The sequence below is a fragment of the Schistocerca cancellata genome, chromosome 5 (genome assembly GCF_023864275.1).
Source record: "Schistocerca cancellata isolate TAMUIC-IGC-003103 chromosome 5, iqSchCanc2.1, whole genome shotgun sequence".
Taxonomy (NCBI): Eukaryota; Metazoa; Arthropoda; class Insecta; order Orthoptera; family Acrididae; genus Schistocerca; species Schistocerca cancellata.
Genome location: NC_064630.1, coordinates 670,132,175 through 670,146,066, shown reverse-complemented (window position 1 = coordinate 670,146,066; position 13,892 = coordinate 670,132,175). Strand labels below are relative to the sequence as shown.

The 13,892-nt window shown below is 41.4% G+C and overlaps 1 protein-coding gene across 1 annotated transcript in view; it reads right to left on the bottom strand.

The window, feature by feature from the left end:
- Positions 1–13,892, bottom strand: part of LOC126187633 (lathosterol oxidase-like) — a 95,923-nt gene that overhangs the window by 25,902 nt on the left and 56,129 nt on the right. Inside the window, exon 2 of the mRNA XM_049928832.1 lies at positions 12,595–12,788. Coding sequence (XP_049784789.1) covers positions 12,595–12,788 — 194 coding nt within the window. The remainder of the gene's footprint in view (positions 1–12,594; positions 12,789–13,892) is intronic.

The following is a 13,892-nucleotide window of genomic DNA, read 5'->3' as shown; positions in this document are numbered from 1 at the left end:
CATGTCCAGCACGAACGCTGGTCCAACTGAGGCGCCAGGTGGAAATGGCATGGCAAGCCGTTCCACAGGACTACATCCAGCATCTCTACGATCGTCTCCATGGGAGAATAGCAGCCTGCATTGCTGCGAAAGGTGGATATACACTGTACTAGTGCCGACATTGTGCATGCTCTGTTGCCTGTGTCTATGCGCCTGTGGTTCTGTCAGTGTGATCATGTGATGTATCTGACCCCAGGAATGTGTCAATAAAGTTTCCCCTTCCTGGGACAATGAATTCACGGTGTTCTTATTTCAATTTCCAGGAGTGTATTACTGGGCATTAAAATTGCTACAGCAAGAAGAAATGGAGATGATGAACGTGTATTCATTGGACAAATATATTTCACTAGAACTGACATGTGATTACATTTTCATGCAATTTGTGTGCATAGATCCTGAGAAATCAGTACCCAGAACAACCACCTCTGGCCGCAATAACGGCCTTGATACGCCTGGGCATTGAGTCAAACAGAGCTTGGATGGCGTGTACAGATACAGCTGCCCATGCAGCTTCAACACGATATCACAGTTAATCAAGAGTAGTGACTGGCGTATTTTGACGAGCCATTTGCTCGGCCACCATTCACCAGACGTTTTCAATTGGTGAGAGATCTGGAGAATGTGCTGGCCAGGGCAGCATTCGCACATTTTCGGTATCCAGAAAGGCCCGTACAGGACCTGCAACATGCGGTAGTGCATTATCCTGCTGAAATGTAGGGTTTCGCAGGGATCGAATGAAGGGTAGAGCCACGGGTCCTAACACATCTGAAATGTAACGTCCACTGTTCAAAGTGCCGTCAATGCGAACAAGAGGTGACCGAGACGTGTAACCAATGGCACCGCATACCATCACGCCGGGTGATACGCCAGTATGGCGATGACGAATACACGCTTCCAATGTGCGTTCACCGCGATGTCGCTAAACACGGATGCGACCATCATGCTGCTGTAAACAGAACCTGGATTCATCCGAAAAAATGACGTTTTGCCATTCGTGCATCGAGGTTCGTCGTTGAGTACACCATCAACTGCTAGTGATACGTGGCCGTTGAGTCTAGCACGGCGTTCCGTATCACCCTCCTGAACCCACCGATTCCATATTCTGCTAACAGTCATTGGATCTTGACCAACGCGAGCAGCAATGTCGCGATACGATAAGCCGCAATCGCGATAGTCTACAATCCGACTTTTATCAAAGTCGGAAACGTGATGGTACGCATTTCTCCTCCTTACACGAGCCATCACAACAACGTTTCACCAGGCAACGCCGGTCAACTGCTGTTTGTGTGTGAGAAATCGGTTGGAAACTTTCCTCATGTCAGCGCATTGTAGGTGTCACCACCGGCGCCAACCTTGTGTGAATGCTCTGAAAAGCTAGTCATTTGCATATCAGAGCATCTTCTTCCTGTCGGTTAAATTTCACGTCTGTAGCATGTCATCTTCGTGGTGTAGCAATCTTAATGGCCAGTAGTGTATTTCAGAATATTTTGTGCTCATTCCCTTGATCAATGCAGTCGATTTCTGACGCTTCTTCGCAAATGCAGATTATATTCGGTACCACCAGGTGTTTATTTTATTTATTTTTTATTTATTTTTATTTACTTTTTAGCGCAGTGAAGAACTGAGAGTCTCTCATCTGGCTAGCGAAGGATAAGACTCTTCATAAGAGGAACGGGCTAAACTATAAAAAAGTTCAGAGTCTAAGACTGGGTCCCCCACCCACGTACTCCATGCGGTGGACGGGACGGCTTTTTCCCGAAAAAACAGCAGCATGGTTTGTAGTATAAGGAATCTCTAGTCAAGTGTCGCTCTCCAGAGGCTGGCGTGTAAACAGCCGTTTGCCTCAGGAGCCACTCCACAAAATAATGTTGGTCTAAATTTCAGATTCAGCGACCTAATTCGTTCTTGCTATTGATTTTTTAGAGCACGTACTTCCTCATCTATCACTGCATACTGGGTGCTTTATAGGGCTGGAGAGGGAGAAACTTCTTGTCTTCCTCCCCATCCCAGAGCACTACTGGTGAGATATGGTGAAAAGCCGAATGAATAGGAGATTGTTGATCCAGTGACACACGATGGAAGAGTAATGACTTGCAGCTAGGCAGTGGAGGATGTCGCGAATTGAGCTCTAAGTACAGAGAGAGAACTGAACTTAGAGCCTCCAGTCAGTACCGCCACTGACTTTCATATTTAATTAATCTAGCTAAGATGGGCCACCGTTGCAATCACCGATTCTGTAGGTATGTGGTATTAGTTCACTCCGTTCAGGAGACGGTTACACAGTTTTAATGCTTTGCAACCAGCCAGTTTCTTGCAATAAGTACTTTGGCGATCTTACTTGTGTTTGGGCCTGTTTTTCCGTGTTCCTCCTGTAATTTACTAACCATGCTTACGGTCACTAGTCGCATTCGTGGATTTTTCATATAACTTTGTATTTATCATGCTACCTACCTATGCGAAGATTAGAGTTTTCCATTAGTACCCCACCGGCCGAGCGGTTCTAGACGCTTCAGTCCGGAACCGCGCGACCGCTACGGTCGCAGGTTCGAATCCTACCTCGGTCATGGATGTGTGTGATGTCCTTAGGTTGGTTAGATTTAAGTAGTTATAAGTTCTATGGGACTGAAGACCTCAGCAGTTAAGTCCTATAGTGCTCAGAGCCATCCACTAGAACCCCTTGTACAAGTATTAAATATTCAATAATTTATCTCACTTAGTAACTGATCTGTTCTCTTTTTCGATAATAAACGTGATTGTTATAATAACCAATAGTTTCTGTTATAGATTAGAAGATCCCTCCTCTCATTAATATCTCTATGTGCGAGGCGTGGTAACCATATTGTCCTGCTTGATTGGTCCACCCTATTAATTACCATTATTAAGATCTTTCTGTTGTGTGACATTATCACTTCCTTTCATTAATTTGCGTGATAAACTGATATGCTTCCCTCCTCTGTAGGCAACCATAGATCTGACTCAGGCATCATAGGAGTGTTGCAAAAATGCTCTATCGACACCCCACACTAAGATTCACGGACGTCTCTACTTTTTTAACTCGACCTTCTCGTGGTTCAGCATTCTCTCTCTGATTTGATCGCAGTTTTGTGAACCTCCCTGTGGTATCATGACAAGCTCTCTGTGTCGTTAGTCGTTGTGTGACATCAATGAAGACTGCGGTTTAACATTGTGTTGTGCTCAATTCTGATTTCTAAATGTATCAGTTTTTATTAAGCTTAAATTTATTTTTCATTGCTGTTTTGGCATACTTCCAGCTGGGCTTCAAACAAATCAGAGACCCTACAGCAAGCAGGAACGTTGACGAAGCCTTTCGCGGTCTGATGCAGACTAAGTAATCAGTTTAAAATCCTGGCGGTTTTCCACTCCTGCGAACTGGGGCACGCTCCTTTCATTTTACAAGAAATGTATTCGCAATTGTGAATACGAATGAGACTCCACGTGTACAATTTATTGGCGACATATGAAAATTTGAGCCGGACCGGGACTCGAATGCTAATTTTCTCTTTTACACGAGTGGTCACCGCCTTAACTACTTCGTCTTTCCGGCACGCTTCCAGGACCGACCCGAACCTCCACATGTTAACCGTTTGTCCACGCCCTGCGTTCGAACAGCCGCTGCGCTGTGACTCTTGCAGGGGAAGACACTTACGTTTTACTGTCGAGGACTTTGCTAGGCACGTAAAGACTATTTGCAGTGTCTGTAGACTTTTCGTAGTAGACCGTTAAACACAGACACTTCAAATAGTAGTCCATTTGTTTCCCCTGACAGCGATTGTTAAGAGCTGTGGAAGACGGTTGGGTGAGATAGCGCACCGTTGCATTCTAAGCTGTCCTCCAAACTTCTTTCGTCTGAGAGGTGACTCACAAACTATAGCGATAACGATAAAACTGTTAAATAGTAGCCTATGCTAAGCCATCTTTTTGTTCACCCAGTCTAGCGAAGGTACAACTGCAAGTCGGTTTTAGTTAATTATTTGCAGCCTTCCAGGTCGAAGTCAAGAACGCAGATTAAGTTAGCAGCGAACGGCTCCAGGGCATCAGTATTTCACCAGCGGGGGGAAGGAGAAGTTTTCGTTCAGTTCATGACCAGTCGAATGTGCGACAGTCTTAACAATTATATTACAAAGCTTTCTGTAGTGCCTAGAAAAGTAAACACTTATGACTTTTGACAGCGATACGTTCATCGGGTGAATACGTTAAGCTCAGCGACTCCTTTGATGATATTCAATAGGTATCAGCTCTATACTGACAGAAGTTTCTATCCCCTCTCTCTCTCGTAGTTTAATTTGCATAATCGTCCGTGATAACTCGGAAAAAATCGTTACATTTCTTAAGCGCTCACTATACTGATCAACTCTATACAGCTACAGCTTCGTGTTATTTATGTCTGCATTGTGATTCCGCAGGGAAAGGTGTTGAGATGTTTTAACAATGGCTCAGAAGTGCGATAGTAGCTGATCTACACAGATGCCACGCTCTCATCAAGAAGAATCGGAAAAATCTGTAGAAATCCTTTTCCTTTCCCGGACACATCCTGGTTCAAGCCACATTCAGCTCCATACGATTCTATCAAAATGATGCCAAAATTACTGTTTTTGAAGGAATCAAAGGACCATTGACAAGCTACTTTCAAAAAGTGTTTGAGAAGTAAGGAGTCAGAAAAAGTTGTCAAGGAAAAGAAAGTTTTGTTGTTAGGAAATTCACATGGTAGAGGTGTTGGCCAACTCTTGCAGGATGAACTAGGGTCATGTTACGGTAACAGGTCACAAGCTTTTTTTTTAACCTATTGCAAGTCTGGATAAGGTGATAGAGGATGTAGGTTCCACTTTGCAGAGACTTCACAAAGGAAGACACTGTGGTAATTGTGGGTGGGGCAGGCAACGGCATAGACAGAGACCCTAATTATTCTTATTCAGTTGAGAGTGACTTGGTGAATATAGCTGCAGCAACGAGACATACCAGTGTCGGGATTATGTCTGTTCTGAGCCGCCATGACCGGCCTCATTGAAACTCTTCTGTTAGGAGAGTTAATTCGGAGGTGGAAGGGCTGCTTGGATCAGGTATGGGGTTTCGTAATGGCGTCTTTCCTCCTGACCGTATCAGTAGGTGGGACTACACTAGGAACATGGCCTTCACCTCAAACGGAAAGGGAACGGAAAACAGTCTGGGCTATAGTAAATAACTTAAGGGGGCCACTATCACATGTGGTAAAGTACCAGCGGTTACAAGTGACAGAGCAGCAGGTTCCTTAGGGTAGGGAGGGTAGAACCAAGAGATGTTCGGAGAAGATTGAAAATGATATTTACATTGACAAAACAGGACGCTAGAAAGCAAATTTTAATGTGCAGAATTCGTGCAAACAGCCCCTAATTGAAACAGCAGATATTCAGAAACTGAAACTAACAGAAAAATTATGGTCATCCAGTAGTAATTAGCCAGTGCCCAAAATCAGTTGTTCTTATTGCATAAGAATTTCTGAGGACCGAGGGATAAGCTAATGAGTTGCTTATTCGTGTTGAAGAATTAGAACTGAACAAACCAGTTGATTTAATCTGCCTCTCTGAACATCATGTGACCACTGAATAGATATATTATATGTTACAGTATTTAAGCTAGCCTCTTACTGCTGTAGAGAAAATATGGAGAAAGGAAGAGTTGCCACATTTGTCACAAACTGCTGTAATTTCAAGCATATTGATTTTAATAAATTTTGCTCAGAGCAGCACTTAGATGCATGTGCAACAGATTTAGTATTTCGTAATAAGTCATTTATAATAGTAAGTATATACGGAGCACCTTCAGGAAACTTTAAGTTCTTCATAAAAAATCTGGAAACTCTGTTGTCCCACCTCACAGTAAAAAACAAAGAAATAGTGGTTGCCGGTGATTTTAATGTGAATTTATTGAAAATCTCTGTCAGTGAGCGATTATTGCAATCAAGAACACTGTCATTCAACTGAATTCCTACTGTGAACGTTGCAATTTGGGCATGTTAATGATCTGAGACCGCTATTGATAATGTCTTTGTAGACAAATCTAGGAAAAGAGTCGTATCACAAAACCAATAGTAAGTGGGCTACCTGATCATGACATTCAGCTTCTTACGTTAAATGTTGAAAGTTGTCAAGATACAAAATCTATTAAACCTGAGTACAGAAGACTAATGAATCAGTTAAAAATTGAGAATTTTAGGAGGTTGCTCAAAGGCATGAAATGGATAGATGTTTACAGTATTTCTGACTCAAATGGAAAATATAAAATATTCGTTAATTAGAATGTAATTTTACAGTTTATCAAAATTTCATTCTGATGAAGACATCTTCAGCAGGTGTCGAAACCTAGGTCAATGTACCTAACAGTTATTTGCAACCGGTTGGCAGTACAATCCTATGTTGAAACTAGTATACGATTGTTGAGTGACAGCCATGTTTAAAACTGTAAATATTCGTTAATAAAGTTACTTCCTCATTTGGAAATTGTTTTCTCCTAAAGGTAATCGAAATCAAACTTAAGTCTATAAATAAACCATGGATTAGACAAGGAATAAACGTATCAAGTGGAACAAATAGCAAGCTGCATCTACTGTCTAGGAAAGCTCTGCAGTGCATGACAAAGAATATTGCATGATACTGAAGCAGGTAATCCAGAAATCTAAGCAGCTTTATTATGACATAAAGATAATTACGTCACGCAACAAAGCTGTAAAAATAACTGAGACATTGGTAACAAGGGTATGTAGTGTTGCAAATCTCTTAAACAAGTACTTTGTTTCTGTTACTGCCAGCTTGGGGTTATCAGGTTCGGTGAACATTGTAATGGAGTATTTAAGACCAGTCTTTAAAAATAACTTCAATAAAATGGAAATGACACTCACATCTGCCCAAGAAGTTGTATCCATCATAAAATCCTTAAAATGCAAGTATTCGAATGTTTATGATAACGTATCAACGAAGTTAATCAAAGAATGTTACGTGATTTGAGTTCTGTCTTAAGTTATTTGTGTAATCAACCTCTTATCAGGGGAATATTTCCAGACTGGATGAAATATGCTTAAGTTAAGCCTCTTTTCAAGAAGCGGGTTGAAGAGGTACCGTCAAACTATCGACCAATTTCACTTTGGCCGACTTTTTCAAAAATAATTGGACGGTTGTGTTCAAGCACCTTCTTACGCATCTGACTTCCGATATGGAGAAGGCGATTTACACGTACAGTGAGAACGGACTTAACTCGTTAGCTAACAAAGTAGAAGCTACTGGCATTTTCTGTGATCTGTCAAAAGCCTCTGACTGCGTGAATCACAGAATTTTCTTAAGTAAATAAGAATATTATGGTGTCGCTGGTAGTGCAGCAAAATGGTTCGAGTCTCACCTAGCTAACAGAAAGCAAAGGGTGTCGTTGCGAAGTACCAGTGGAGTAAGCAATCAGTGTTCATCTGACTGAGAATTAATTACATGTGGTGTTCCTCAAGATTCCATCTTGCGGCCGTTGATTTTTCTCGTGTATATAATGAACTTTCGTTTATCACATTGCCGGATGGTAAATTTGTTATGTTTTCAGATGATACGAACTTAGCAATAAATAGCAAGACAAGTACAGATTTAGAAATGGTTGCTAATCAAATTTTCATTGACATTAATAATTTGTTTAAAGCTAATTCACTGTCATTAAACTTCGAAAAGACCCACTATATGCAATTCAGAACCTGTAATAGATTTCCTTCCAGTATGTGTATAACATACGAAAAAAACTTGCATACTTTGCTTACTTTCATTTTATTGTATCATTTGGGATCAAATATCAAATTTTGGTGTAAATCATCAAACCAAGAAAATATTCTAGAGTGGAAAAGCGTGTAAGAAGAGTCATTTGTGGTGTAAGTTCAGGAACATCATGTAGAAATGTGTTTAAGGAACTAGGTATTCTAACCACTGCTTCTCAGTACATTTATTCCTTAATGAAATTTGTTGCAAATAATATGTCTCTATTTCCAACCAATATCTCAATACATAATATCAATACTAGGAATAAGAACTATCTACATAAAGACCTAAAATCACTTACCTTGGTCCAAAAAGGGGTCCAGTATTCAGGGAAACACATTTTCAATAAATTGCTAGCAAGCATTAAAAACTTGGTTTCAGGTAAAGCACAGTTTAAGCAGAGTTTGAAATACTTTTTGGTAGGCAACTCCTTCTACTCTATAGATGAATATCTTAAAAGGGACTGTTAGACCAGCTTAAGTAAAACTATCTATCAGATTTCAGTGTTGATAATACGTGGTCACAACAGTCAAGATTAGGAGATTTTGTGTATGAAAAATTTATTAAAAGTGCATAACTATGTTTCATTCTGACAGTGTATTAATTCCGTAAATATTAGTAGTTCCAGTTTACTGTAATGTACTCACATACTTTGACAATCTCTGGACAAATGGTCGGGGAAATCACTATTATATTCAAATGTTCTATGTTTTTTATGTTATACTTTCTGACATGTTCCACACCCACGAGAATCATTTCACTTCTGGGTCTATGGAGCGAAAACTGAATCTAATGTATTCTACATTTTTATACATAATGTCTACATATTAAGTTCTCAACATAGTCACCCTGGCGACGAACACATGTCTCCCAACGAGACACTAGTTTGTCGATATCGTCACTGTAGAACGTTTGACTTTGTTGACGGAGCAGCTTTAACCATTCACAGTGTATTTTTATTTATAGTATGCAGTTCAGAGGGTTAAACCACCATCATCAAATAAAAATCAGTGTTTTAACTTATTTTTTTCTGGCACCAGACAGTGCCGTAGGTTACCCCAAAGTCGCACACACACCACACACGTCTCTTATTAATTGAAATCAGTCTAACTAATTATAGAGGAGGTTTAACGCCCTGAAACGCGTTCTCGTAGTAAAAAGTCCTGACTGTTTAAAGTAGCTTGTAGTTTCAGCTGAACAGGTCTTCAGACATAGAGGACGAACCTCGAGTTTGTTCGTGTTGCGCGCGTCATCGGTAGCGGACGGATCGCGAGATAACTCGTGTTTATTATAAGCTGCCTTTAGACTTCATCGAGTTAGGAGTTTACACCAGTAGGCATTATAGGAAACATGATTGCCTTCATGTCGCTTTTGGTTATTTAGCTTTGTGAGTGTATTGCGATATTTAAAAGATTTACCATTTCCGTCTCGAAGTTCCCCCTACTTTTAGAGATGGCGAATGAACGACCCTGAAGAACTTCTGGAGGTTTTCTCCGATGGGTATCCATATGTTCGTAGCGTGAATGAAAATCTGAATGACTGCGTGGAGGAATGAATTAATTGATTCTGAAGTCGATCTCAGTGACAGTGACATTTTTAGACCTATAGGGAAGCGAAGGTGGCAATGTTGCCAAGTGCAGCTGTTCGAAATTGATTATGTGTGTCAGTATATTTCCAAAGCAACATGTCTCTGTAGCCTCTGTGATTATCCTGAGATTTGGTGACGACCTGATTGAACTGTTTTGCAAGGATCAACACGTCGCGTAAAGCTCTAAAATGGTCTCCTGTTACACAACTTAGACGTGAAGAACTACTTGGCCTAATTTTTCTAATGGGACAAACATGGAAAGGTAGATTGAACGATTATTGGTCAACAGATCCTCTAATAGATACCCCAATACTTTCAATACTACAAGTCGCAATAGATGTGAATAGATTTAGAGATTCAGGCCCTTTAGTGACAACACAAAATTGAAAAATAGGCCTGGGAGTCACTTCAGAGTCCAGCTTGTGCTGGATTATTTCCTTGACAAATTCAGGACGGTTTACAAAACAAAGAAACAGTTGTCTTTGGCCGAGAGGACGATTCTATGGAGACGCCTGAGGTTTCGAACGTACAATACTGCAAAGATTACAAAGTGTGGGTCACTTGTTAAGATGGCGCGCGAGAGTGTCACATGCTGGATCTGAAATATGGCGGTTTACGCTGGAGAAAGAATTGGAGCAAGCTATTCTATCGGTTCTTGGCCATTATCTTGGTATCTGGCACCGTAACTACAGGACAGTTTTTACAACAGCAGTTCTGCTGAGTCTGTGGTAGTATTACAGCAAACTCTGTAAGTCAAAGCATCAAGAATGAGGAAAGGTATCATAATTTTCTGTAGAAAAGGTGACATTCATCTTCTTCTCGTATGGAAAGACAAGCAGGATGTCAGAATGATATCAAAAATTCATGACGTTTCTGTCTCAAATACAGGGAGCAAAAATAGAAAAACTGGAGAGGATATACTGCAGCCAGCGCGATGAAAAGCAATACAATACCCACATGAAAGGAGTTGATCATGCAGATCAGTATATTTCGTCCTATCCTATTGTAAGAAATCGTCCTTTAATAAACTGTGGACTTTTCAGTCCTTTTACAATTTACAGTACCCTGAATTCAGAGAAAAAATATAAGCAGTTTCTTCATTTGGTGATGGCATACTGGATCGCCGACGATGATAAAGAAGGCTGAAATTATTCACTGAAATTATTCACTGAAATTATTAACATATTTAGATGAGAGGGCGAAAAGTGCATTTCGCGCAATTAAAAACAGCTTTTATTACAAAATAAATAGAGAAATATTAAAAGTAGCGGCAGTACTGTAAACTTTAGATATGTAGAAAATTAATTAATGCATAATTTAAATTGCTTCTTAATATTTACACTTATAAATCTGAAAAGGGAGGAAAATCAAAATAATTACTGTTTGCAAGTAAACTATGATAGATAAAAGAAAAGTGTTAACAGCATAATATTTATCGGAAAATTTCCATGTGATTTGGTACATATTATGTGTAAAAGGTTAAAATTAAAAATTACAACAGATTTTACGTTCAGTAGTTTAACTGACATCAGTGGCGCTTGACCGAGGTTTTCTGGGTGAACAGCGGCAATTTAGAGGAGTCGAGGTTTGGACGTCGTTGAGGGCGGTCAGACTGTATTAGTCCGTATTAGGAGAAAGTTTTATATGAGGAGCGGTGAAACACCCGCTATCTCGCGTATGTGAATAATTCAGAGTTCCTACTTTCGGACACAGATATTTTTCAGCATCTGATGAACTTGTTACTTTTCGGGTTGCGCGAGATACAAGCCGCACTTCTAAGGCTGATGTAGCCACTGTGGAATTTATATTCTGATATGCTGTGGAACTATAACGGCTTTCTAAAGATAACTCACGCAATTCATCGTGGTTTGTTCACCCACCTCCAAGATCTTAAGGAACTCGGTCAGGCTCTCAAATTAATTTACTGTGAACAGTGACTTTAGAGTTTTCTATGTTCTTACTGGAAGTAAACTCGAATTTGTGAAACTTTAAAAAATACCTGAGTGCGTGCGTGATTTTTGCATAGCAAATCCTGCCTGTATTTATATTAAAAACTTTATGGAACATTGTGTACCATGCCACGAATGTGAGTTGGCGCCCCATACACGAAACGTAGCCGATCTTGTAAGTCCTACCACATTTACGGGGGCCCATTGAAGTGTTTGTGCTGCGTACTGTGTGGGTAAATCTTTTCGAGCAGTAGATGATACAGGGCGTTTAGAAGTTTGATTTTCGGCGAGATGATGAGGAAGATTATATTTTATTTCGTCATCCATACCACATGAAGATACCTATACAAACTGTACGGTCATACTGCAACCAACCTCTCTGCATGCTGTACATACTGCATTTATATCTGGAGTTACAGTCCGGGGTGCAATGTCATATGACAACAGGAGCAATCTCGTGGTTATCCCAAGCATCCTGACTGCAGCGTTCTACGTCAGTCTGGTGATTCGAACTCCTGTGCTGCCATTCATGAAGAGAGTATTGCAGGGGGTGTTTTCCAACAGGATAACGCTCGCTCACATACCGCTGTTGTAACCCGTCATGCTCTACAGAGAGTCAACCTATTGCCTTGGCCTGCTCGATCACCAGACCTGTCTCCAGTGAGTATATATAGAACATAATGGGACGATAACCTCAGCGTCGGCTATAAACATCATTAACTGTGCCTGTATTGACGACCAAACGCAACAGGCATGGAACTCCATTCCGCAAACAGACATCCGGCACCTCTAAAACAGAATGCATACACGTTTGCATGCTAGCACCGTGGTTACACCGGTTATTAATGTACCAGCATTCCATATTTGCAATGACTTATCTCATGCTTACATTAACGTGTGATCTTGCAGTTTTAATCGTTTTAACGATACTTACCCAAACGTATACCCGAAATCTCATTACTCTACGTTAATTATTTTCTGGTACTATGATTTTTTTCCGTCAGTGTGATACCGTTTTGTATGCGGTAGTCATATGAATGCACGGAAAGGGTATTAGAACACTTGCAAGACAATTACGTCGTGTGGGCTGCATACTCATCGGGCAGCGCACAATACCCGACCACTGCCATAAATGGGAACAACAATAGATAGGAGCTCAGAAACCAAATACACACCAATCAAGAAAACATTTTCAGCAGAAAGAAAAAGAAAAGAAAAGAGTGGTTTGTGAGGCACTTACGTGTAGGAAACCGCCAATGCTGAAGTACATGAAGTAGGAGACGAATGAAGCGACCAGCCAGTAGACGCGCAGGTTCTTGAGGCGCAGCGCCTCCAGGCTGAGGTTCTGCCACGAGAAGTCCCAGCCCTCGGATCCGTCGCCCAGCTCCCAGCCCAGGTAGCGCGCCGTGTGCACGGCCGTCAGCAGCCACTCACCTGCACAGCACGCCCACAACACCTCGCGTCACCAGCATACCCATAGTCGAGAGCCGCGCTCTGTTACAACTAGCGTCGCTGTTGTACTGAGCGCGCGTAAAAATATCGCAGCCGTTCTACCAAGGTCGCTAACACAACTACTTGTTCTCAGTAAAAGTTCACAACATTTGTTACTGTACTGGCTGTCCCCAACCATGCGTTGCTGTGGCTCAGTCTGGTTAAATGGAAAAGAAAGAAAAGAAAAAGCACAGGTTTCTAATACGAGTGTGTATGGGAACTGGATATAGGTCTCAATCTCCTACTCTGCACCTTACTCTGTCCATCTCCTCCTCCCTCTCTCTACATCTACATCTACATCTACATTTATACTCCGCAAGCCACCCAACAGTGTGTGGCGGAGGGCACTTTACGTGCCACTGTCATTGCCTCCCTTTACTAGTCCAGACGCGTATGGTTCGCGGGAAGACCGACTGCCGGAAAGCCTCCGTGCGCGCTCGAATCTCTCTAATTTTACATTCGTGATCTCCTCGGGAGGTATAAGTAGGGGGAAGCAATATATTTGATACCTCATCCAGAAACGCACCCTCTCGAAACCTGGCGAGCAAGCTACACCGCGATGCGGAGCTCCTCTCTTGCAGAGTCTGCCACTTGAGTTTGCTAAACATCTCCGTAACGCTATCACGCTTACCAAATAACCCTGTGACGAAACGCGCCGCTCTTCTTTGGATCTTCTCTATCTCCTCTGTCAAACCGACCTGGTACGGATCCCACACTGATGAGCAATACTCAAGTACAGGTCGAACGAGTGTTTCGTAAGCCACCTCCTTTGTTGATGGACTACATTTTCTAAGGACTCTCCCAATGAATCTCAACCTGGCTCTCGCCTTACCAACAATTAATTTTATATGATAATTCCACTTCAAATCGTTCCGTACGCATACTCCCAGATATTTTACAGAAGTAACTGCTACCAGTGTTTGTTCCGCTATCATATAGTCATACAAGAAAGGATCCTTCCTATGTATTCGGAATACATTACATTTGTCTATGTTAAGGGTCAGTTGCCACTCTCTGCACCAAGTGCCTATCCGCTGCAGATCTTCC